The sequence below is a fragment of the Anguilla rostrata genome, chromosome 18 (genome assembly GCF_018555375.3).
Source record: "Anguilla rostrata isolate EN2019 chromosome 18, ASM1855537v3, whole genome shotgun sequence".
Taxonomy (NCBI): Eukaryota; Metazoa; Chordata; class Actinopteri; order Anguilliformes; family Anguillidae; genus Anguilla; species Anguilla rostrata.
Genome location: NC_057950.1, coordinates 6,762,857 through 6,786,230, shown reverse-complemented (window position 1 = coordinate 6,786,230; position 23,374 = coordinate 6,762,857). Strand labels below are relative to the sequence as shown.

Below are 23,374 nucleotides of genomic sequence, written 5' to 3'. Positions count from 1 at the left end.
GAGTGTTACTCCTGTAAGGTTCAGTGATCCTGAAGTGTATTTAATTTGAATCAGACGCGCAGAAAGAGGCACGGTTGTCGACGCACAGCGCCTTTCAGTCTGCTGGCTGATCTCTTGCCTTATCAAATCTCCCAGCAGTGTGTGTGTGTGTGTGTTTGTGTGTGTGCTAGCAGCAGTGTGTGCATCAGACATCTCTGAGCCCTGTCTGCTGGTGTTTGTGTGTGTGTGTGTGTGTGTGTGTGAGGTGTAAGCAGCATCACATCTGTCAGTCAGCCCGTTAGGAGTGTCTGTCTGGGGACCGAGCCCATTGGTCTGACTGTAAACTCTTCCAGTGGGTTTTGTCTGTTAGAGGCGTCTGTAAATAGGTGTGTGCGCGCGCTGGGCATGTGTGTGTGTGTTTTACAACGTTATCAGCTTCCATCTGCCAGAACATGAAGCACTTACAGAACAGTTTTGGTTTTGGCCTAGCCTGTTAGCAGTGGCAGTTGGTCTGTCTGTGACCTGTGTCACTGGCCTAGCCTGTTAGCAGTGGCAGTTGGTCTGTCTGTGAACTGTGTAATCGGCCTAGCCTGTTAGCAGTGGCAGTTGGTCTGTCTGTGACCTGTGTAATTGGCCTAGCCTGTTAGCAGTGGCAGTTGGTCTGTCTGTGAACTGTGTCATTGGCCTAGCCTGTTAGCAGTGGCAGTTGGTCTGTCTGTGAACTGAGTCACTGGCCTAGCCTGTTAGCAGTGGCAGTTGGTCTGTCTGTGACCTGTGTCACTGGCCTAGCCTGTTAGCAGTGGCAGTTGATCTGTCTGTGACCTGAGTCACTGGCCTAGCCTGTTAGCAGTGGCAGTAGTTCTATGCCTGTGCTCTCGCTCTCCTCCCTGTGGGGAAACCGTTCTCATCAGCATTGTTTAGGTGTAGGCGCACTCTGCCACCACGGGGGCACTGGTGGTTTATTACTTCTACAGAATTTCTGCAGGTTTACCTGACCCTTTCCTCAAATGTCACGCTGCTCCTCCGCACCTATACACCAGCCTCCACACCTACACACCAGCAGAACAGAGACACGAGCCATACTGCTTACAGTACAGTTAGCTTGGTGGCAATGTGTACTGCTTACAGAACCGTTAGCTTGGCAGTAATGTATACTGTTTACAGAACCGTTAGCTTGGTAGTAATGTATACGGCTTCCAGTACCGTTAGCTTGGAAGCAACGTGCATCGGTACAGTACACACTATCCTGGCTAGGTATTACTTGCTGTGTGTAAAAGAGACTGAAGATCTCAGCCATGTTTGGGTACAGCAGAATCCCCCTTTCCGTACAGGAGTGTGCCATGAGCATGTCACCGAGCCCCCCTCCCAGGTGTGTGGCTGTGCCTCAGAGTCGGGAGGGGGCGAGGGAGAATGAGGAGGGGTGACAGCTCAGATTTCTGGGGGGGGGGGGGGGTGAAAGGAAACCAAGCCTGACAGACAGTATGGCAGCAACCACTGGTATTCAAACACACAGTATCTGTTTGCCGCTTGATCCTGTGCTGTGATTGTAGAAACAGAGGGACTGCCGTTACCTGTGCGCAGGTGTGAAAAGGGTTCACGGCGATGGGGCGCTGCACAGCGCAACGCACCGTTTCCGAAAATCATTTTCACTCGGCCCGCCGCCGCCGTCAACCCTCCGAAGGAACCTTAAGCCCATTAGGCGGCCATTTTATGGACAATTTCTCTTAATTCTCTCGATTCCAAATTGAGCGGTCGAGCTCGTCTCGTATCTGGCCGTCTCTCTCTCTCTCTCTCTCTCTCCTCAATCCAATCAAAACTGCCGAGTCATCTTAAGCCAAAGTGGTATTCAATCAAATAACTGAAATATATATTTATATATATTTTTTAAATTAACATTTTTCTGGAACCGGGTGGCGCAATCCCGTCGGCATGGCGATACGCTGAATTGAATTGTTCCAGAAGGTTTGAATGACCCTTTTCCCCTTGAGTCATCTGTGTGTGTTTTTTTTTTTTTGATTGAATTCAGGGGCTGCGTCTGTACGTACTGGCAAAAAACTCTATTACCGGTTTCCACACCGCTACCGAGATGAGAAAGCGGCTCTCTGGACCGTGCCATTTGTAAAATGAAATTTCCCTTTGTTTGGTGTTCTGCAGCTTTCAGTCACGCACGGTCAGTCAAACTGCATTTTTCTCGAAACGCAACACACACGCTGGTCACAAACCGGTTAAACATCTATGGATTAAAATAATACTTATGTAGGCCTATTGGCTGAAGGAAAGCATGCAGGTTGTGTGTGTTTATTAAACGTATTCTGGGTCATGTGATGTATGCAGCCGTTGGTTCAGGCATTAAAACCCATTAGCTCTGAACTCTGTCTCGTGACACGCAGCACAATTATGTCACGTTGAGTCAGAACTCTGAAGACGACCAGAGATTTTAAGAACGTCCTGTTTAAGTATTTAGTTTTTTATTTTTTTATTTAGATTTAGATTTAGGTGTTTTTTGGATCACAATTAAGGAGGACGTATTTTGTACTGTGTGGATCGAGTGCAACTGATCTCCTGTTCACTAGCACAGTCTCATGTGCTTGAAATAAGTTTTAAATTAAAACGTTCTTTGCTTATTTGAATAAGGTCAACCCACCAGCAGCCAATTTCTGAAGACATTGTCTTCAGAATCTTAGGCTAGGAACCAGTAACACTGACTTAATCACTTGCTTTATGTTTAAAAGCAGTACAAATTACTTTAATATGATATACACAAAAACCGCGCTACCTCGTCAGGTGGAGTCATGTTATTTAGGAATTGGTGCCCGGCTGCTGATCCCCATTTAAACCATAACCTTCGCTAATAGCGCGAAACAATGGAAAACGGGTAACAATCTACCAGCAGTTTGCAGGTGAACATTAATCCTCCCGTGTGTATCGCTGAAAGGCCCCCCCCCCCCGCTATCCGCCTAGCGGTCGTTACGCACACACACAGCCCGACGTGAAGAGGCCTCGTTGTGTTTTTTTGTTATTAGCGCCGTAAACGTCGATAATAGCTTATTGCGTTTTTTTGCCGCGCGGGGCTCTTTGACGAGCGAGCGGGGGGGTGGGGGGCACAGTTGCCACGGTGTGCTCCGCTCCGAGCCGCGTTCGCCGTTGTCTGGCGCCGATAACGCGTGGGGGGGGGCGTCCGCGTGGGCCAGCCAGCCTGTTCCAGGTGGCCCCCCGAGCGCGCGGTAAGTGAGCGGCTAGCGGTCCCTGCTCCTGAGGCGGCGTGGCCCGCAGGCTGTCACATCGCCGATCCCCCCCGCCCCGGCGCCCCCCCCGCCATCCCGAGCGCAGCGGGGAATCGCTCTCTGGGCGCGCATTAGCGCTCGCCGCGGAGAATCATCACTTCCTGTGTGTCAGCAGGCCCGGGGGCGGCATTGCTCAAGAGAAACGCTGCGTGCGCGCACACACATGATCGCTTACTCTCTCTCATACACACACACACACACACATGATCGCTTACTCTCTCTCATACACACACACACACACACGATCGCTTACTCTCTCTCATACACACACACACACACACGATCGCTTACTCTCTCATACACACACACACACACACATGATCGCTTACTCTCTCTCATACACACACACACACACATGATCGCTTACTCTCTCTCATACACACACACACACACATGATCGCTTACTCTCTCTCATACACACACACACACACACGATCGCTTACTCTCTCTCATACACACACACACACACACATGATCGCTTACTCTCTCTCATACACACACACACACACCACACGATCGCTTACTCTCTTCTCATACACACACACACACACATGATCGCTTACTCTCTCTCATACACACACACACACACACGATCGCTTACTCTCTCTCATACACACACACACACACATGATCGCTTACTCTCTCTCATACACACACACACACACACATGATCGCTTACTCTCTCTCATACACACACACACACACACGATCGCTTACTCTCTCTCATACACACACACACACACAGATCGCTTACTCTCTCTCATACACACACACACACACATGATCGCTTACTCTCTCTCATACACACACACACACACACGATCGCTTACTCTCTCTCATACACACACACACACACATGATCGCTTACTCTCTCTCATACACACACACACACACATGATCGCTTACTCTCTCATACACACACACACACACATGATCGCTTACTCTCTCTCATACACACACACACACACACGATCGCTTACTCTCTCTCATACACACACACACACACACGATCGCTTACTCTCTCTCATACACACACACACACACATGATCGCTTACTCTCTCTCATACACACACACACACACATGATCGCTTACTCTCTCTCATACACACACACACACACACACGATCGCTTACTCTCTCTCATACACACACACACACACACGATCGCTTACTCTCTCTCATACACACACACACACACATATGATCGCTTACTCTCTCTCATACACACACACACACACACGATCGCTTACTCTCTCTCATACACACACACACATGATCGCTTACTCTCTCTCATACACACACACACACACACACGATCGCTTACTCTCTCTCATACACACACACACACTCGCTCTCTATCTCTCACACACACACACGCTCACACACACTCACTCTCTCTCACACACACACGCACGCACACAGACATGCGCACATGCACACTCTCACACACACACACTTGTTCTCTATCTCATGCACACACACACACACACACACACACACACAGACTCGCTCTCTCTATTTTAGGGGTTCTCTCTCTCTCTCTCACACACACACTCACTCTCTCTCTCACACACACAATCATTCACACACACACGCACACTCACTCTCTCTATTTCACAGCTTCTCTCTCCCTCACTCTCACACACACACACACGCTGTCTATTTTACAGTTTCTCTCTCACACGCAAAAACACAAACTCATACGCAAATGCACATGCGCACGTATAATCAGTGATGCAACACACCCTCTCACATGTGGCCTTCATTTCACACACCCACACACATGCACTGAAAAACATGCACTGAGACATACGCAATGGCAATAATACACACAGATGCTCACAGTCACATCAGCGCACACACAAATGCACACCATCACATTGCTACACAAAGATGCACACAATCACATTGGTGAACACACAAATGCTCACAGTAACATCAGTGCACACACAAATGCACGCAATCACATTGGTGAACACACAATGCATACACACACAGATGCAAACAATCACATCGGTACACACACCCACACACATGCAATGAAAAACTAGCAGAGACGTACACAGATCCTCAGAATGACAATGATGAATTAATGCACACAGATGCACAGAGTCACATCGGTACACACACAGATGCACAGAAACACATCGGTACACACACAGATGCACACAATCAGACAGACAGACTGACACACACACGCACGTGCGCACACACACACACACACACACACAGCTAACTACAGAGCTGGCACGCGCTGACCTGAAGCCTCAAATCTCCGCGCTCTTGCGCTGAGTAAATTAAAGAGGCACCAGACAGACTGTTGAAGGTGCTGCCTTGCACTTTTTAAATAGGACAGAAATCAGACCGGCGCACGGGCGAACAGCCTGCCTTTCACACAGAGCACAGGAGCCGTCCGAAATCTCCACGAACCCCAGAGTGCGCAACGGTCTGTCCCACACAACGGCCTGGCCCGCGTCTGTCTCATTCCTGATCGGCTGGGTTTGTCATGAGTGGCTGGACGTGTGATGATGTATAAATGATACAGAAGGCCCAGGGACGTCGTTTTTTTTTTGAGGTATTTATAGAAGAGCGACCAAACCGCTGCAATCGTACTGCCATTGTCTCGTAGTAAACAGAGATACTGTACACACACACACACACACACACACACACACACACACACTCAAATCAAAGGCCACCCTGCATGACTGCATAAACAGTGGACTGTATCAGATGGCACCACATAGCTAAGTGTGTGTGTGTGTGTGTGTGTGTGTGAGAGAGAATTTATGTGTACACATTTGTGCAGATGTGGCTGGAGTGTGTGTGTTTGTGTTTGTATTGATGCGATCCCAGCCCATGAAATATCTGTGATGCCTGAGTGCTCAGAGGGACCATCTCCTACCGGCTGTGCCTGTGGCTGCATGTTTGAGTGCATGTGTCATCAGTTATCTGTGCGCTGGAATTATCTCTATTCCTGATGCTGTGTGTGCGCATGTGGATAAATGTGTGCATGTGTGTGTGTGTGTGTGTGTTATGGTTTTTGAGTATGTGGGTGAGATTGTTTCTGAGTGATTGTGTGCATTTGCGTGTGTGTGGTTGCACGCGTGAGTGTGTGTCTGTAGGTATGTTTGAGGCTGTGTGTGTGTGTGCATGTAGGTATGTTTATGAGGCAGTGTGTATGCGTGTACATTTATGAGGCAGTGTGTTTGTGTAGATTTGTTTAAGAGGCAGTGTGTGTAGGTATGTTCATGAGCCTGTGTCAGTGTGTGTGCGTGTGAGTGTGTCGGTATGTTCATGAGCCAGCGTGTGTGTGTGTGTGTGTGTGTGTGTGTGTGTGTGTGAGAGAGTGCCAGGTCCTGCTCACTCTGATTGTGTGGAGGAGGGAGATGCTGAGGGTTGCCAGGTTTATTTCCCTGATCGCACTGCCCTGCCTGTACGGTGGAGCTGCACGCCCGTTTTTATAAATATTAGATTGGCCCTTTTAGCTCTCCGTCCTCGCAGATTGAGCTAATTGAAGTGGGTCTGTGCCAGAGTCAGGCAGTGCAGAAAAGTCCCCCCCCCCACCCCCCCTCCCCATATCTCTCTCCCACAGCCACTCTCGCTCCATCTCTCAGTCTCTCTTTCTTTCTAAACTTTTTTTAAAGAATTTGAGTAAAAATGGGGGGAGGAAGGGGGTTTGTATGAGATGGTGGGGATGAGGATGTTATCGGGATGAATATATTAATGTTATGCGACTGGAGTTTTGCGTGTTTAAATAAAGGAAGATTGCAGTCACTCTCTCTCTCTCTCTCTCTGCGAGTTGGGATTTTCACTGAAATCAGTTGCTATGTCGCTATTTTGTCGTTTCTCCTGCATCTGAGCTCACCTTGATTAAACGGATTCTGAGAACGTTTTGGCGAGGGCTGCCTTATTTGATTCTTCCCCCCCTCCCCCCCCAATCTGTGCTGTGTTTTTTCTTTTGGACTGGGAAGGCACTTCATTCATGGTCCAAACTCGACAAATGGTCATCCCTGGTCCCTTGCCTCCGACCGGTCTTTAATCCTGGGCGGTAGGCTACGGTCATCGGTCCCTGGCTGTTGCTAGGCAGTGCACGGTCGTGGTCACGGTAGTTAAGAGTGGCTCCCGGTATCGGGTCATACACACAGTTGTTTTCCCAGGCCCTAAGCAGTAGTCACCGGTTTGCGGTCTGTGAGTAAAACTAAATATTTTTAGCGTCTATTGGCTATTGGCTGCGCAAAGGACTGCAACAGTCATGTCAAGAAGCGGTACACGGAAGACAGAGGAAAATCTCAGGGAAGAAAGGCTGTTGCTATGCGGATTTCACCGAGGCGTTTCCCACGACGACAGCAGCTGGGTGTGCTAGGTGGTTGGCTGTTAACGTTTAGGGTCGCTGTACTTTTTTTTGGGGGGGGGGGGCGGCGTTGGTCGGCCAGAGCCGGGCCGGGCCGGGAGGAAGAGAGGGAGCGGCGGAATTCTAATTCCGCAGGAAGTGGGGGCCCAGATGGCGTCTCTGTTTGAGTCCTCCCCTCTGCACCCCCACCCCCCCCCCGAACCTCCTCACTCGATGCGGGCGCCTCTCGCTGGGCTCTGTAATTACAAACACAGGCAGGTGCTGCTGGGGAGATGGGCCCCCCTCCCTCCCTCCCTCCCTCCCTTTCTTTCTTTCTCTCCCTCCCTCCCTCTCTCTTGCTCTCTCTTTCTCACCCTTGTCTTTCTTCTGTGTGAATTCATTTTCCCCCCACAAAGGAAGGTGATATTATGTCATTTATCAGGAGGAGGGAAGCAATGCCTCTCTGCCTGGCCTTTGCTGGTGGGGGGGGGGGGGGGGGGGGGGGGGAGTGGTGCTTGTGTCACATCAAAATGGAACAATATCATTTTCTCCCCCCCCCCCCCCCAACCAATGCAGGTCATCCCCAGCAGGGTAATTACTTCAGGAAATAAAAACGAACGGTAATTACTTGAAAAAAAAATTAAAGAGAATTTTTATTACGGTTTAGTTTTCAATTTTAATGAATTATTCATTATTACTTGCATTTTTCTTGTTTTTTTTTTAGTGAATTGGTAACGATTTACCTCGCTCTTAATTAGAGACTTCTGTCATTCAAATCATCGTGCTAGTGAGATAGATTTCCACCTGTTTAAAGAACCTTGAAAATGAAGATATTTTAGTAGCATTCCTTCAGAGAAAATCGGAAGCTACTGTATATGACATTTGTCTGTTAAGCAGCAAGGGAGAGACTACAGAGAGACTAATTGACTTACTGTTTTCTATTTTCATTGCCGATATGTACATATTGCATGCCAAACTTGTAATGCACTTGACATAACAGAACTCAATAGAGAGAGAGGGAGAGAGAAAGAGAAATCACAGAAACGCAGGTTCCTCGAGCAGAGAAATCTACCGTCTGGGTGAATGTGATTAAATATCGCACTCCAAATCACCTTCTCCGTCTCCATGTTGGAGGATGGCGGTGAGGGACAGACGTACAGACAGGCGTGGGGGGGGTATGGAGGGGTAGGCGGGAGGGGGTTGGGGGGGCGGGGGCGGGCGGGGGTAAGATGGCGGGGGGGGTCAGGTGGGGTTAGAAGGGGATGGAGAAGGGCTACGCACTCACAAGTACCGCTGCTGTCAGACGTCTCCTAGCCTCTGCGGCCCGGACACAGTTAATGTTTGTCCTGTGAGACCCTGTGCGATCGCTCCAGCTACTCCTAATGGACATTTTACATAGAAACCCAAAGGAAACGCGTGCTATAACAGTAAGCCTACAGTATGTAATTCAGTGGAGATTTAAGCTTTTATTTTTACTGCGAAAACAAAATTAGCATGACATGTAGAATGTAACCAATCAGCAAAGCTATTGTCTTGCGGGTTGCCAATCAGAAGTGACTCTGCACTTTAAATGCACGAAAAAAAGTCATCGCCCAGGTTCTTCAAACTTTGAAGTGGCCAGTCATGTTCTACACAAAGATTGGCCAGCTGAACAATTACCGCAATTAACTCTGCAGACTACGTCCGTGAAGAAAGAAAACGCAACACTTGCGTTTATCAGTAAATCAAAGAAAAGGACAAATTTCACTTCTAAGCAACAACGTGTTTTCTTCCCTTGGCATAGAACTGGTTTCCTCCCTCTCCCAGGGTTCTACGTCCTTTTCGACTCCGACTCGGCGAGCTTTCAGGCGCTGTGTGTACAGCATCTCGCTAGCGTCCGTCACTGCCGTCGAGTGCACCTGTGGCGTCCCTCTCTCCGGACGCGTCACCTGACGCGCGGCATCGCCCTGACCGCCGGTGCCCGTTTAACTCCTGCCAGCTGAGCCCCGCAGGGGCACGCAGGCGCCCGTCTGACTGAGGTGGCGAGGGGTACCTTCCGTCCCCGAGCAGCGATGCCAGTCAAACTCTAACAGAGGTCAAAGGGCAAAGGTGAACTATCAGTAAATCGTAAATGGACTGCATTTGTATAGCGCTTTTATCCTTTTATCCCATACAATTGATGCCTCTCATTCGCCAGAGCAGTTAGGGACTGCACTTCGACACGCCCAGGGCGGGGTTTGAACCGGCAACCCTCCGACTGCTGGACAATCGGTCTTACCTCCTGAGCTATGTATGGTAGTGGAGCTGACTACCGAGGGCCCTAAGGCGGGGGGGCTCAAAGCCCTGAACTAAGAACTTTGCTTTAGTCTACAATTTTAAGGGGGCCCACAGAGACTGCCTGTCTGTGGGTGTAAAATGCACTCCATGAAGAATTTATCAAACAGTGAACGTGGTGCTCTGAAAGGACCAGGGCCTCAACTGCACGGACAGCTGGGAGGCCTCCCGTCAACGGGTGTCTGCAGTCCGGGGCGGCGTCTGCGCTTGTGAGTGACCGTGAGGTCCCTTCGCGCCTGTACAGTACACTCTCCGGCTGTCTGCTTTTCGCACGGCCCGCGTTTGCTCCACCGGCCGCCACTGTGACAGGACTGCACGGTGTCGGACCGCCTACGACAGGGGCGTCGCTCTCGTGCTGAAATGGACGGCGTCTGTGCGTCAAATCTCCCGCCTGTTTTTATTTTCGTATACATTTATGACTGATATTCTCAACAGCTTTGCTCTCAAGGTGGCTGATATCCCAAAATGAAATTTCCTATAAGGTGAGATGCACCTAGTCTAGTATCTCCACCTCGGGCCACAACCTTAAAGGTTTTTACACAGCTGTATACCTACAGTACTTCATCTGCACGCCAGCTGGTCCCTCTAATTGACAGTAAGCCATTGCGAGTGGAAGCCCACCTGCAGCACTGCTGCGAACGCAGTAAATGCAGTAATGCATTATGGGTAGCACTTTGCTGCCACGGAACTCCCATCCGGAGTAATCCTTACTAGACGGTCCCCTTCTGGTCCCCTTTATAGCGCTGTAAAAGCCGCTCCTGAACTGGCTCTTTTGAATTTGTGCATTTGTGTCTGCTGGTGTATGGGAGAGAGATACAGGAGGAGACAAGGAGAGGGACAGAGAGAGACAGAGAGAGAGGGGTGTGTGTGTGTGTGTGTGTGTGCGTAGAATTGCATATGATCAAGTTGTGATAATGTTTTATTAAAATTTTAATTCTGACATACATTTTAATGGCATTAGCCAATATCGGCTAATTATGTCTTAACAGGAGAAAAGGAACACAATAAACAGGCGGGGGGACGAAGGGGGAGAGAGAGGGGGAAGGAGAGGGAGAGAGAAAGAGAGAGGGAGAGAGGGAAGAGGGAAGAGAGAGAGAGTGAAAGAGTGAGAGAGGGAGAAAGAGAGGTCAGAGAGAGGGAGAGAGAGGCAGAGAGAGGAAGAGAGAGAGGCAGAGAGAGAGAGAGAGGGAGGGATAGAGAGAGAGAGAGGGAGAAAGAAAGGAGAGAGAGGCAGAGAGAGAGAGGGAGGGAGGGATAGAGAGAGAGAGAGAGAGTGAAAGAGAGAGAGAGGGAGAAAGAAAGAGAGAGGGAGAGGGAGAGAGGAAGAGAGGCAGAGAGAGAGAGAGGGAGGGAGGGATAGAGAGTGAAAGAGAGAGAAAGAAAGAGAGAGTAAAAGAGTGAGAGAGGGAGAGAGAGAGAGGCAGAGGGAGAGAGAGAGTGAAAGAGAGAGAGTGAGTGAAAGAGAGAGAGAGGGAGAAAGAAAGAGAGGGAGAGGGAGAGATGTATGTCGGTGGCGGTTGCATGCTCAGTGTTGCAGGCAGCTCAGCCCTGCAGGCCGCGGCGCTGGAGAAAATGATTGAATTCTGAGGCGCAGAAAGCTGACAAATCACTAAAAACGCTGTTAAAACGCTGTAAAAAAAAACCCCCCGCGCATTAATCACCGCCTGACAGTTTAATCATCCTCAGAACCGGACCTCAGTCGGACTGCCGGACGATGCCCAGCGTTCGGGCAGAGAGAACAATCGCGCCATATTTACCCCCCCCCCCCCCCAAAACGTGCTTATGATTTATTTGAAACTATCAAGGGACGCACTCGATAAATCTCAGACCGATGTTATTAATGAACGGAATCACAAAAAGCCTGCCTTTCCGAATTAACCCCGCAAACCGAACTGCCGTCTGGCCGGGTCTACACATAATCACTGAATAAAGCGGGGGAGTGTTTGTTTAAATAATATCCGGGGGTCGCGAAGACAACCTGGATCCAGCGCGCGCAAACCTGGGGAGATGCAGGCACGCTGGTGTTGAGCAGAGAAGTGAAGGCTAAGCTCTTCTTGCACACCGCGCCGTGACAGCGAAATTAGTATTCCATACAGCTCTGAACACGGGAACGTAAGGAAGACTCAGGATCTCAAAACCTGCTTCTGTTTTTGTTTTTGTTTGTTTCCTCAGCTTCTGGCGTTTGTGTGTGAGCGTGAGTGTTTTTGTGTTTGTGCATGCGTGTGTGTGTGCGTATCTTTGTGTATGTGTATGGGTGTGTGCTTGTGTGTGTGAGTGTGTGTTTTAGTGTGTGTGTATGTGTATGCATGTGTGGGTGCTCTGTGTGTGTGTGCGTGCGTATGTGTGTGTGCGTGTGCATGAGTGTGCTTGTTTGCGTGTGAGTGTGTACAGTAAGTGCGCCGGTGCGTGTGTGTCTCTCCTTCAGATTTGTTTCTGCGTTTGTCTGCGCTGGTCGTCTCACTCTCATTGGATGGTACATCCTTTCCCAACCTCGGCCTTCACTGTGAAATGCCAAGTTATAAATCAGCTAGTGTATTTACCGCTGTAACAATTCAGCCATAAACAACTTTCTAAGTCACTGCCGCAGAGTTATGGTCAAGGGTGTCCTCCATTGTCCTCTGATTTCCATGAAATGTATTCATTTGATTGACACACAGCCTGGCACAAGGCTGCGGTCTGGCGGTGTTTTTGTGTAGAGAGGTATCTGTGTGTGTGGTGTGTTTGAGCATGCGCATCACTGGGTAGGTGGGCGTCGGCATGTTTCAGAGTGGGTGTGTCCCTGGGTTGATGGGTGTTGGGTATGCTTGGGAGTGGGCGTGTCCCTTGGTAGATGGGCGTCGGCATGTTCCAGAGTGGGCGTGTCCCTGAGTTGGTGGGCGTCGGCATGTTTCAGAGTGGGCGTGTCCCTGGGTTGGTGGGCGTCGGCATGCTTCAGAGTGGGCGTGTCCCTGAGTAGGTGGGCGTCGGCGTGCTTCAGAGTGGGCGTGTCCCTGAGCAGGTGGGCGTCGATATGTTTCAGAGTGGGCGTGTCCCTCGGTAGGTGGGCGTCGGCATGTTTCAGAGTGGGCGTGTCCCTCGGTAGGTGGGCGTCGGCATGTTCCAGAGTGGGTGTGTCCCTGGGTAGGTGGGCGTCGGCATGCAGAAGAGTGGGGGCGTGCCCCTGGGCAGGTGGGCGTCGGCTGGCGTGGCGCGTCTGGGTGAGGACGAATGGCAGCCAGGGTGTCTTTCGCTGTAATTACATCTCGCCCTCCTCCTTGGTTCGCCCCCGAGAAGCGAATCGAGAGAATAATTCCTCCAGTAATAGAATTACACAACGCACAGCAGCCACAGCAGCACCGAGAGACCCGGATATTTAATGTCTTTTATGAAATATTAACGAAGTTGGTGGTTTTAATTATCATCCCTGTCTTATTGGAGCTATCTCTCCCTCTCTCTCTCTCCACTCTCTCTCGCTCTCGCTCTCCCCCCTCCTGTGGGATGGCTTCCGTTGGTTTAAGAAATGGAGAGTTATTAGCCTTCCATTAAGTGACAGATTGGATCATATGTTATTAATGCGATTATGTCTCCTCTGTCCTTCCCTGTCCCCCCTTTCCCCCTGCACTGAGCATGCTCAGTAGGCGCGACTGGTGACTAGGAACGCGCGCCGCTGAACCTTTTGAGATTTTCTCGCCGACGTTAAGCGTTGCCATGGTCTTAGCTTTCGGCTTCCTTCGGTTATCAGGATCCTCCCCAGACAGACGCCCGTCGGCAAAGCGGCGATGTGGGATTTTCGAGGTTCCCGCGAGGCTCGTGTGAGTCCACAGTCAGGCCTCAGGCCTTCATTGCGTCGCGCCTCAAACAAAACAGCTGAATACGCCTAAAAGCTAAAACTAGCATTTAACTGCAAGTCAAAGTTAAACAGGACAGACATTACCTGGATCCAGGCCCGTGACTTCACTCATTCCCCATCGCTTGTAAATGGTAAATGGTAAATGGACTGCATTTGTATAGCGCTTTTATCCAAAGCTCTTTACAATTGATGCCTCTCATTCGCCAGAGCAGTTAGGGGTTAGGTGCCTTGCTCAAGGACACTTCGACATGCCCAGGGCGGGGTTTGAACCGGCAACCCTCCGACTACCAGACAATCGGTCTTACCTCCTGAGCTATGAGTGGTTTGTGCACTCCGATGGATATCAGTAAGAGATAGAAAGGCAAGTAAGAGCGGGAGGAGGGTGCAGGAGGGCAGGTGCGGGCAAGTGTGGGGTAGTGCTGAGGAAAACCTGGGTTCTGATGCGAGACGAGCGTTCAGACTGCAGACGGGCCCCTGCCGTCGTGTGTGAGTGTGTGTGTGTGTGTGTGTGTGAGTGAGTGTGTGTGTGTGTGTGTGTGTGTGAGAGAGAGTGTGTGTGTGTGTGTGTGTGTGTGTGTGTGTGTGTGTGTGTACCTTGAACAAATAAAAGTAACAAGAGACAGGTGAGGACAGGTATCTCGCCCCTGTGAGCTGGACGATGGCGGCACAGGTGAGGACAGGTGTCTAGATCCTGCGAGCTGAGCCCCCGCATTGGGGTATATTTTTGTCCTCGTCCGGGATGAGGTACATGAGGACTGCGACAGAGCGAGAGCGAGTGCGAGCGGAGAGAGAGGACGTGGCGAGGAGGCGTGTCTAACGGAGTCTCTCTTCCCGTCTCTCCTCCCTGGCAGAAATCAGCCGGGTGCGGAAGGACATGTACAACGACACGCTGAACGGCAGCGCGGAGAGGAGGGCCTCGGAGCTCCCGGACGCCGTCGGGCCCGTCGTGCAGCTGCAGGAGAAGCTCTACGTGCCCGTCAAAGAGTACCCCGACGTGAGTACGCGCCGCGCGCCTCACTTCCTGCTCACTTCTGCGCTCACTTGCTGTAATTATTATTACAATTTCGTTTATATTTATTATATATATATTTTTTTGGAGAAAGGGTTGTGGGTCAAGGAGGGTGGGGGGTCCAACAGTAGATGGGGTTATGGGAGGAAGAGGGGGGTCAAAATAAATACTGGATACAAGCACAGACAGGGATCCTGTACCTTAGCACACCAAATATGGGGGGGGGGGGGGGTTGGGACAAAGGATTGTGGGTCAAGGGGAGGTGGGGGGGGGGTCCAACAGTGGATGGGGTTACAGGAGGAATAGGAGGGTCCAGATTAATATCAGATACAGACACAGACAGGGATCCTGTCGTACCTCAGCACGACAAATAAAGAAACGAAGAGAGTTCGGAACTAATTGCACAGCTGAATACTGTACACCATCGGTTTAATTACAGCGGTTGTGTGAGTCGATACAATCTCATTTTCCCGACGTTGGGAAGTAGGCCGATGTCCAAGCTATCGATCTGGCCGGGGGGACGCTGTGGCTTGGCGTCTGCGCTGCATCCTTATTGAAACCTGAAGGACGTGCGGCGTAAACTCCATCGTCCGGCAGGGTATTTAATGCGCGGAATTTACGGTGCTTGAATACGCATTATTTTGGCAGTTAAAATCGCCGGCCAATGACGTCGTCTGCGTTTCTTTATGTCCACCGACCGGCCTTTTAAAGAGGAGCGTCTTCTTCTCAAGACAAAACCGCAGGTTCGGTCTGTGCTCGGTGCAGTTTTTTGAGCTAAACTTCCCTGTCAGATTTTTTTTGTAGACAAGGCCATTTAGCATCCGCGAATGCTTACGTCTGCATTCTACCTATTTAAAAAAAAAAAAACAGGACAGCTTGTTACTAAGCTGGTTTTTCATTTTGTTGTCAGTCTCACTGTTCACAAAACACTGAACAGAAGTAATAAAGTGAGCCACTGTTGGAGAAAGTTTCTATGCTTTTTGTCCACGACGTATGGACTCTCAAAATATAACAGGCATACTTTCAGTTTTCAGCCTGTTGTTTACTTTCGGTATCATACAGTTAGGCACGCCACACGCAATTGATAAATTATCGCCAATTCAAATTCAGTTACACCGCTCGTTAAGACCTGCAACAACCTCGGCTGAACCAGAGGATTTTGGGTAATGAGGAAGCACAGGGGAAAAAGAGGAAGTTGGCAAAGTCACAGGAGGAAACAACCCTCATTCTGCCTACTCACATATTTACTCCATACCCACCATAAATAACGTGACACCAATCCACCATTCATACACACATCCTTTTCTGGCAGATTTGTGTAGCTTTCAATTTGAACAAAACCTAACCAACCGGCTTTGTCGAACTTCTAAAAAGTATGGACTTGGAAGACACGGCGACAAGTTTTCTGTAAGCGACAAATTCAGACGGACAGGGCCTGAGCCCTAACAAGAACAAGTAAAACCGATCCTTTGTGGTAAATTTAAAAAAATAAAATTTAAAAATAGCCTAGGAGTCAAGAGGTAGACAGAACCGGAGATAGAAGTGTCATCCAAAATAAATAACAGGTGCGCCCCCCCTTTCTGCTCAGTCTTTAATTCTCTGATATTTTATTTGTGGTGGCTTCAATTTCGCTTAATCTTCTGAGCAATCGCGTTCGGGGGCCTTCCTGGCTTAATCCGCCGGCGCCCAGGGGAACGAGCTGAGCTCAGAGCTGATTGATCCCAATTAACTTGTTCCATTAGCGCTGATGCCTGCGTGGGCAGCATTAATGGAGCCGTTTCATAAGCAGCGCAAACACCGCCCGGGACTGAGGCCCGGGCCTTTCATCAGGGCTGAGGGGAATCGGGCCTGTGACGCACGGGCCTGCCGACGTGCTCCCCGCACCCACACCCACACCTGGGGGGGTTGGGAGAGCCGAATTACAGTGCGTTCCCCCCCCCCCACCCACCCCCGAAATAAAGCAGCAGCCCTAGCAAGGAGCACAGAACTCAGACAGCCAAAAAAAAAAAAACATCTTTTAACCAGAGAATCAGTCATCATTTTGCACTTGTTGCAAGTATATAAATAGTTATTTTTTTGCTATTTTTTGGTTTGGTTTGTGTGTGTGTGTGTGGGGGGGGGGGGGGGGGGGGGGCGAGGCCATGTGCTCAGTGTTCCGTGCGCTCAGTGTTCCATTTGCCAAATAAATGACTCTTTAGGGACCGAGGATGATTTTTCAGACCTTGCTGTATCCCACAGCTAGCCATACTCGTTCCCTGGTTTTTATTTGCTCTTTTTTAAAAATCTTCCGGTAGTTTCTCTGCCATTAGTATGTACCAGCAGTACCCAGACACGCGGCGGGTATATATTCAGCTCAGCGCCAGGGCCAGGTCAGCGCGAGCGCCCTGCGGGGGCACCAGCTCTTAGTTAGGCATGCGGAGGGGGTGCCCGTCTGGGCGCCCCTACGGGGGCAGCAGTCTGCGTGGCAGGGCACTCGGGGAAGGTGTGGGCAGCAGGCTCTGCGGAGCCGGACACAGCCAGACAAGCGTGGGCACCGCCATGTCTCCCCCGAGCGGGGTACTCAGCCCGACCGGCTTCGGTAAATAACCAGGCCGTGCGACGGCTTCGTGCACGTTTACAGAAAGCAAAGCCGTGCGCGTCGTTCCGGAATGAGGATGAGGACGTCTGCTAAATCCCTAAAATGTAAATGTGAACCCCCCCCACCCCCCCATTCCCAGGAGGAGGAGGAGGAGAAGTTGGGTGTGAGTAATGATGTCGGGTGTCCTTGCTTTGCTGCTGGCTGTTCTGAAGGACAGATAAGATCATTATTGCGGGGCTGAGGTTAATTAGTGGGAATGGCAGAGGCGAGATGAGAGAGCCTCCAATATCCTCCAGCGGGGAGGACGGCAATCCCCCAGAGTTCTCGGCGTGTGGCTGGCTGGCCGCCCGCCCGCCCGCGCGCGGACCGCGGCGCGCCTCTCCTCCGCATCGACGTTAGCGTCGATGTTAGCGTTCATGTTAGCGTCGAGGTTAGCGTTGACGTTAGCGTCGATGGCTAACGCCGGCCCGAGCGCAGAGGGCCTTCTGAAGAGCTACGTCGGCACCTCGCCCATCGCGACAGGGGGGCCAAAGGGCAAAAAGGGGGGTTCTTTGAAGCTGCTTCTAGGGCGAAATTTGGGGGCGGGTGTGGGGGGAGGTCTCAAGGGCAGGCAAGTGGTGTGGACCCCGGGGGGGGGTGGAATTCGCAGCGCTAGGTGTGCCGAAGATGAAAGGGGGCCTTCATCGCGGAGGGAACGCTCTGTATCCTTGTGTTCGGGGCAGCTGGACTGCAAGGTTTCCGGTTATTTTTTCCTCGAGCGTGGAAATCCTGTTTGGGTTTGGGAGCGAGCGGCCGCGCGCCGGGCCTCCCGCTGGTTCAGTTTGAAGGTGAGAACGGGCGCACCCCTCTGCGGTATGGGACAGGGACAGGACTGAGAGCCAACGCCCCCTTTACGGGAAAGCATTATGAGAAGGAGAGCAAGCAAGAGAGAGAGAGAGAGAGAGACCCCTTAGGAACAGTACACACCATCATGTCCACAAGCCGTTTTGGGGCGGAGCGCAGCAGTTCCCTCCCCCTGCCCCGGAGGAGGGAGAGAGGGAGATTTCGGGGGGAACGAGGGGATACGTCGAGCCGCTGCAGAACCCGGCCCAGACAAACGGCTCCATTCCTCCGGCGATGATTTCTACAGGAATCCGGTGTTGGGGTGGGGTGATGACGGTTTATTCAGGGGGTGTGGGGGGGGGTGGTGAGGAATGGAATGCGGTTGTTTTGTGAGGCCGGTGGCTCCCCGGTGATTCCGCCTCAGCTGTTTTTTTTTTCTCGCGAGCGTGAGCGTGCGCACGCGCGTACGCGTGGGGTGGGGTGGGACGCAGCGGCGGCGGCGGCGGCGCCTCCGCCGAAATTAATTTGTTCTGTCAACGGGGCGCACCGGCGCCGGCCTGGCAGCGCACCCGATCCAATTTGCCCGACATGTTCGCGGGCCGGGGGAATAAAAAGGGGGCCGGCCTCGGAACAATACCGCCACCGCACACCGAGCGCCTCTTTTCATTCGCTCCCCACCCCCCCCACCCCCACACCCCCCCAACCCCCCGCCAGTGCGCCGTACGGCGTGTGTGTGGGGGGGGGGCGTCAGGACCGACCTGATTATAAACACTATCAGTCTCTATTGTAACACGGAATCATATTGTGCTCTCTATTTCGGTATGAGGGGAAGGTGTGGGGTTTCGGGGGAAGGGGGGGGAGATGCTGGCTGTGACACAGGTTGAATGAAAGTGCTGTCATTCGTCATTTAAATGTGTGCCCTTTGCTGGGTCAAAAGCGTCCGGTGTGGAGATGAGCAGCTACCGGTGATTATTAATCATTACAGTCGTGTGGGGAGCGCATCGACTCTCTTTCAGTTCCCGCCTGGCCTTGTCCTTCCTTCAGCAACCTTCTGGGGGGGGGGCGAGGAGGCAGGGTGTGTGTGTGTCTGAGAGTGTGTTAGTGTGTGTGTGTGTGTGAGTGAGAGTGTGAGTGTGAGAGTGTGTGTGTGTGTGTGCGCGTGAGTGTGTGTGTGTGCGCGTGAGTGTGTGTGTGTGAGTGAGTGTGTGAGTGTGTGTGCGTGCGTGTGTTGTGTGAGTGTGTGTGCGTGCGTGTGTTGTGTGTGTGAGCGAGAACGAACGCGGGGAGTCAGGTTTTGTGGATTTGTTTATCAGGTAACAGTGCTTCAAACTGGCTTGATCTACTTGCCCTGACCTCACTGTGAAACATAAGAATGGTCCCCGTCTCTCTCTCTCTCTCTCTCGCGTCTCTCTCTCTCTCTCTCTCTCTCTCTCTCTCTCTCTCGCGCTCTCTCTCTCTCTCTCCTCTCTCTCATTTGACGGCTTTTCACACAAAAATAAAAAAAACGGTTCCCCTCCAAGAGTTGTGACACTGTTTTAATTGAACGACGGAGAGAAAAACCAGGCGCCATAAATCAACATCAGGGGAAGGGAACTGGTAATGAAACCCAAACTACTGTATATTAACCGGGGCGAGTCGGCGGCGGAAGACAGAAGAGCAGCTGGCCCTGATGAATTCGCTTTCGGGTCGCGGGCGCGACGAAGGGGCTCGGGAAGCGCGGCGACCTTGGCCCGGGACAGGTCCCTTACCCATCAGGCCACAGACACGGGGAGGGGGCGAGGGAGGGAGCGAGGGGGGGAGGGAGGGAGGAGCCGGACGAGTCTAATTAACGCAGGTATGCTGTATAAATTAGGTCCCCTCATTACTATTTCATAACAAACACAAACAGAACCAGAGGAGAATAATGTGGCAATAAAGAGGGAGGCTGTGGTTCAGCGGTTTGCTAATGAAGGTTAATTATACGTAATTAGGACAATAATAGAGCTAAGAACATCGTCCATATTTTTTTATCGCCGCGCGGTCGTCGCGATTAGTCACCTAATTCCGTCGCCGTGCCACGATAAACTTTTTCGCTAACGGGCCAGGACGCCCGTTTTAGAACCGCGCGTAAATGCGTCATATAAAAAATGAAATAAAGCGCGATCGCGTAAAATAAACGTGAATCCGTCATGTGCCGCGGTGATACGCCGAGCATTATTGAAATAATGACCGATAAGACTTGAGCGAGCGAAAGCCGCTCTTAATTCATCCAAGAGCTTCGCGAACGCGCCACGCTGATGCGAAACAGCGTTTGACGAAAGGCACCTGACGTGACAGGTGCACGGTCGAGAAAGGAGACAAAAATAAGGGCATTTTAACTCCAGAGTTTCATTCGGGGTATAAAGCAAACATGACAGGCCCGCGACAGAGCCCTCCAGTCTCCTCCTCCAGAGACCGGCTCGCGTACGGCGAATTCCTTTTTGTCTTTTCGGCTGTTCAAGGTTTTATTTAAATATTTCCTTACTTTCCTATTTTTATTAACGTTTTTTTTTTGGTACGTCTATCCGGCTTGCGACTGGGGAAAGGCGCGGAGCTCTTGACTTTGCCTGTAATGGAGTTTTAAAGCTATTTATATCCCGGCGAAAGAAAAAAGATTCATAATTACGGCGGACGTGGGAAGATGAATATTCACTGGGTGTGTGTGTGTGTGTGTGAGAGAGAGAGAGAGAGAGAGAGAGAGAGAGAGAGAGGGAGAGAGGGAGAGAGGAGAGTGTGTGAGAGAGAGGGAGAGGAGAGAGAGAGAGCGTGTTAGAGAGAGAGGAGAAAGAGAGGGAGTGAGTGAGAGAGGGAGACAGAGGGAGAGCGTGTGAGAGAGTGAGAGAGAGAGGGAGAGAGAGGGAGAGAGAGGGAGGGAGAGGAAGAAAGAGAGGGAGAGAGAGGAAGAAAGAGAGAGAGAGAGAGCAAAAGAGAGAGAGAGAGAGATCTGCCCTTTGTTCTTCCCTCCCAACCCTTGTCTTCCATAATAATGAAAACAAAAGACTTCCTGAGAAAGGAATTAGGAGCCGCGCGATATGAAAATCCATGAAATAATTAATTTGCCCGTTACCGGCCGCCGCTCGTCTATCTGGGTAATAAGATCATCGGAGCCGCGATGGAGTCCACTCCACTTAGGCTCCTAAATGGCCCTAATCACATTTTCCTCTGTTTTTTTTTTTTTTACACCATGGGGTTGATAGAAAATATGCTTGAGATCTATTGCTCAGACTGAGTAAACAGGGTGAATGCTTTTTAACCAGAAATTAGGAATTCCATTACACCCAAATGATTTTTTCCTCCGCACCCTTCATTAGCTTTCTGTGGGCTCTTGAGAACCCTGCTCGTCTGAAATACGCCTTTGGATTCCGTTTTTTCGGGGACGGGGGGGAGGTGGGGCGGGGGCTCCAATTAAACTTAAGTAGCGTGCCACTCGCCATAGGGAAAGACCTGGCCTCTCCACGCTTAGCTGGCAAGCACAGAGCGTCAGGCAGTGGTAGCGAGCCTTCGCACGGGGAAGTGAGCATTTCATCGCGAAAGGGCAGGTCTTCGGCTGGATTCCCTTTTTAGCCTTTTTCCCCAGCGAGAGTCGCAGAACGCTCGGAAAAAAAGGGTAACATCCGCGGCAACAGATGAAAAGCTTTGCTTTTCTAAAAAAAAAAAATTAATAAAATAAAACAAAATAAAGTGCTCCCATTAGTTCCGGGAGAAGTGAGAAGCGGGAAACACTAACGGAGCTGTGCCTGTGTTCAAGGCCAGAGCGCGGGGTTCGATTGAGGTGTGCGCTGAAACAGGAACTCGGAGAGATACTCTGGCTGCTGCTGACGGTCAGACCTGCGCTGGGGTTTTGTTTAAAGTGAAGTGGGTGTGCAGAGCAGGGAAACCTGCTAAACCTGACCGTGATACAGGAAGTGAAATATCACCGTGTGCACAATATGAGACCGTCATACAAAGGTACCTGTACAAACATGCACATTCACACACACACACACACACAAATACACATACACACACGTGTGCATACACACACACAAACACATACACACACACGTGTGCATACACACACACACGCACGCACACACAAACACACACGAATACACACAGGTGTGCATGCATACACACACACACACACACACATCAATACTAATAACTGACACCAGGGCTAAATATACGCAGGTACGCGTGGCCCTCCCAGGCCCGGCCGTGTGGCGGGGGGGGGGGGGGGGGGCGGAGGGGGGGCTCTTTAAAAGGAAGAGAACGGCACACAGTGACCCTGAATCAGAAACAGCTGCCGGCGCATCACTCAGCAAACTGACACATAAGGTTAAACACTTTAAGGGGAACAAGGGCCCCCCCCCCCCGTCCCCCCGTCCCCCAACCCCCCCGTCCCCCCGTCCCAAACGCAATGCGCACGGCTGTCTGTACCGCGCTAACCTGCCACCGCTAATAATGTCACGGCAAAGACACCCCCCCCACCCCCACCCCCCCAACGGTCGCTGCGTCTGAGGAGGGGGGAGAAGGAGTTTAAATTCATTACACCCCCCATTCCCCCCCCCCCATCCTGCTTTAAAGCACACGCTCAACGCCCCGCTCCGCTATACTCTCAGGCATTCAGCACTGCCGAGTGCATCAAACTGCGCCGGCTGACATGAGCGGGGGGGGGGGGCAGGGAAGGGGGGGGCTGGAGACATCTATTTCACAGGGGAGGGAGAAAAATAATAGATGGCGGTTTATTATTGTGATGGGCGTGGGGGGAGGGGGCGGGCGTGGGGGCGTAGGGGGTGGGGGGGGGAGCTGGAGGGCGAGTTAGGCGAGGATAACTGAATATCTCAGACACCCCCCCCCACTCCCCACTCCCACCCCCACCCCCCAGCCCCGACCGTGAAGATGTCCTGAATGTGTCAGCGTGCGGACGAGGCGAGCGGAGGGCCAGGACACGGGGGTCGGTGTGTTGGCAGGGGGGTGGCGTGTTGGCGGGGGCGGAGCGAGCGTGTTGGGGGCGGCGAGCGTGTTTGAGGGGGGGCGGAGGAGGTGTGGGGGGGGGGTGGTGTGGGGCGGAGCGAGCGGTTGCAGGGTGCGTGTTGGGGCGGAGCGAGCGTGTTGGAGGGGTGCGTGTGGGGGGGCAGCGAGCGTTGGCGCGAGCGAGCCGCGCGTGGATGGCGGCGTACAAGCCGGCTGCGTTTGTGAAATAAAGATCGTCCTTTCGGTGACCGGC

General features: G+C 51.6%; 1 protein-coding gene across 5 annotated transcripts in view; it reads left to right on the top strand.

Annotated features, from left to right (window-relative positions):
* LOC135244831 (KH domain-containing RNA-binding protein QKI) overlaps positions 1 to 23,374 on the top strand; it is a 98,027-nt gene that overhangs the window by 15,759 nt on the left and 58,894 nt on the right. For all 5 annotated transcript variants that reach the window (XR_010327064.1, XM_064317419.1, XM_064317416.1 and 2 more), the window contains exon 2: positions 14,590 to 14,732. Coding sequence is in view for 4 of the 5 variants with exons in the window: in XM_064317419.1 (XP_064173489.1) it covers positions 14,590 to 14,732 (143 nt within the window). In the remaining variant the exon portion in view is untranslated. The remainder of the gene's footprint in view (positions 1 to 14,589; positions 14,733 to 23,374) is intronic.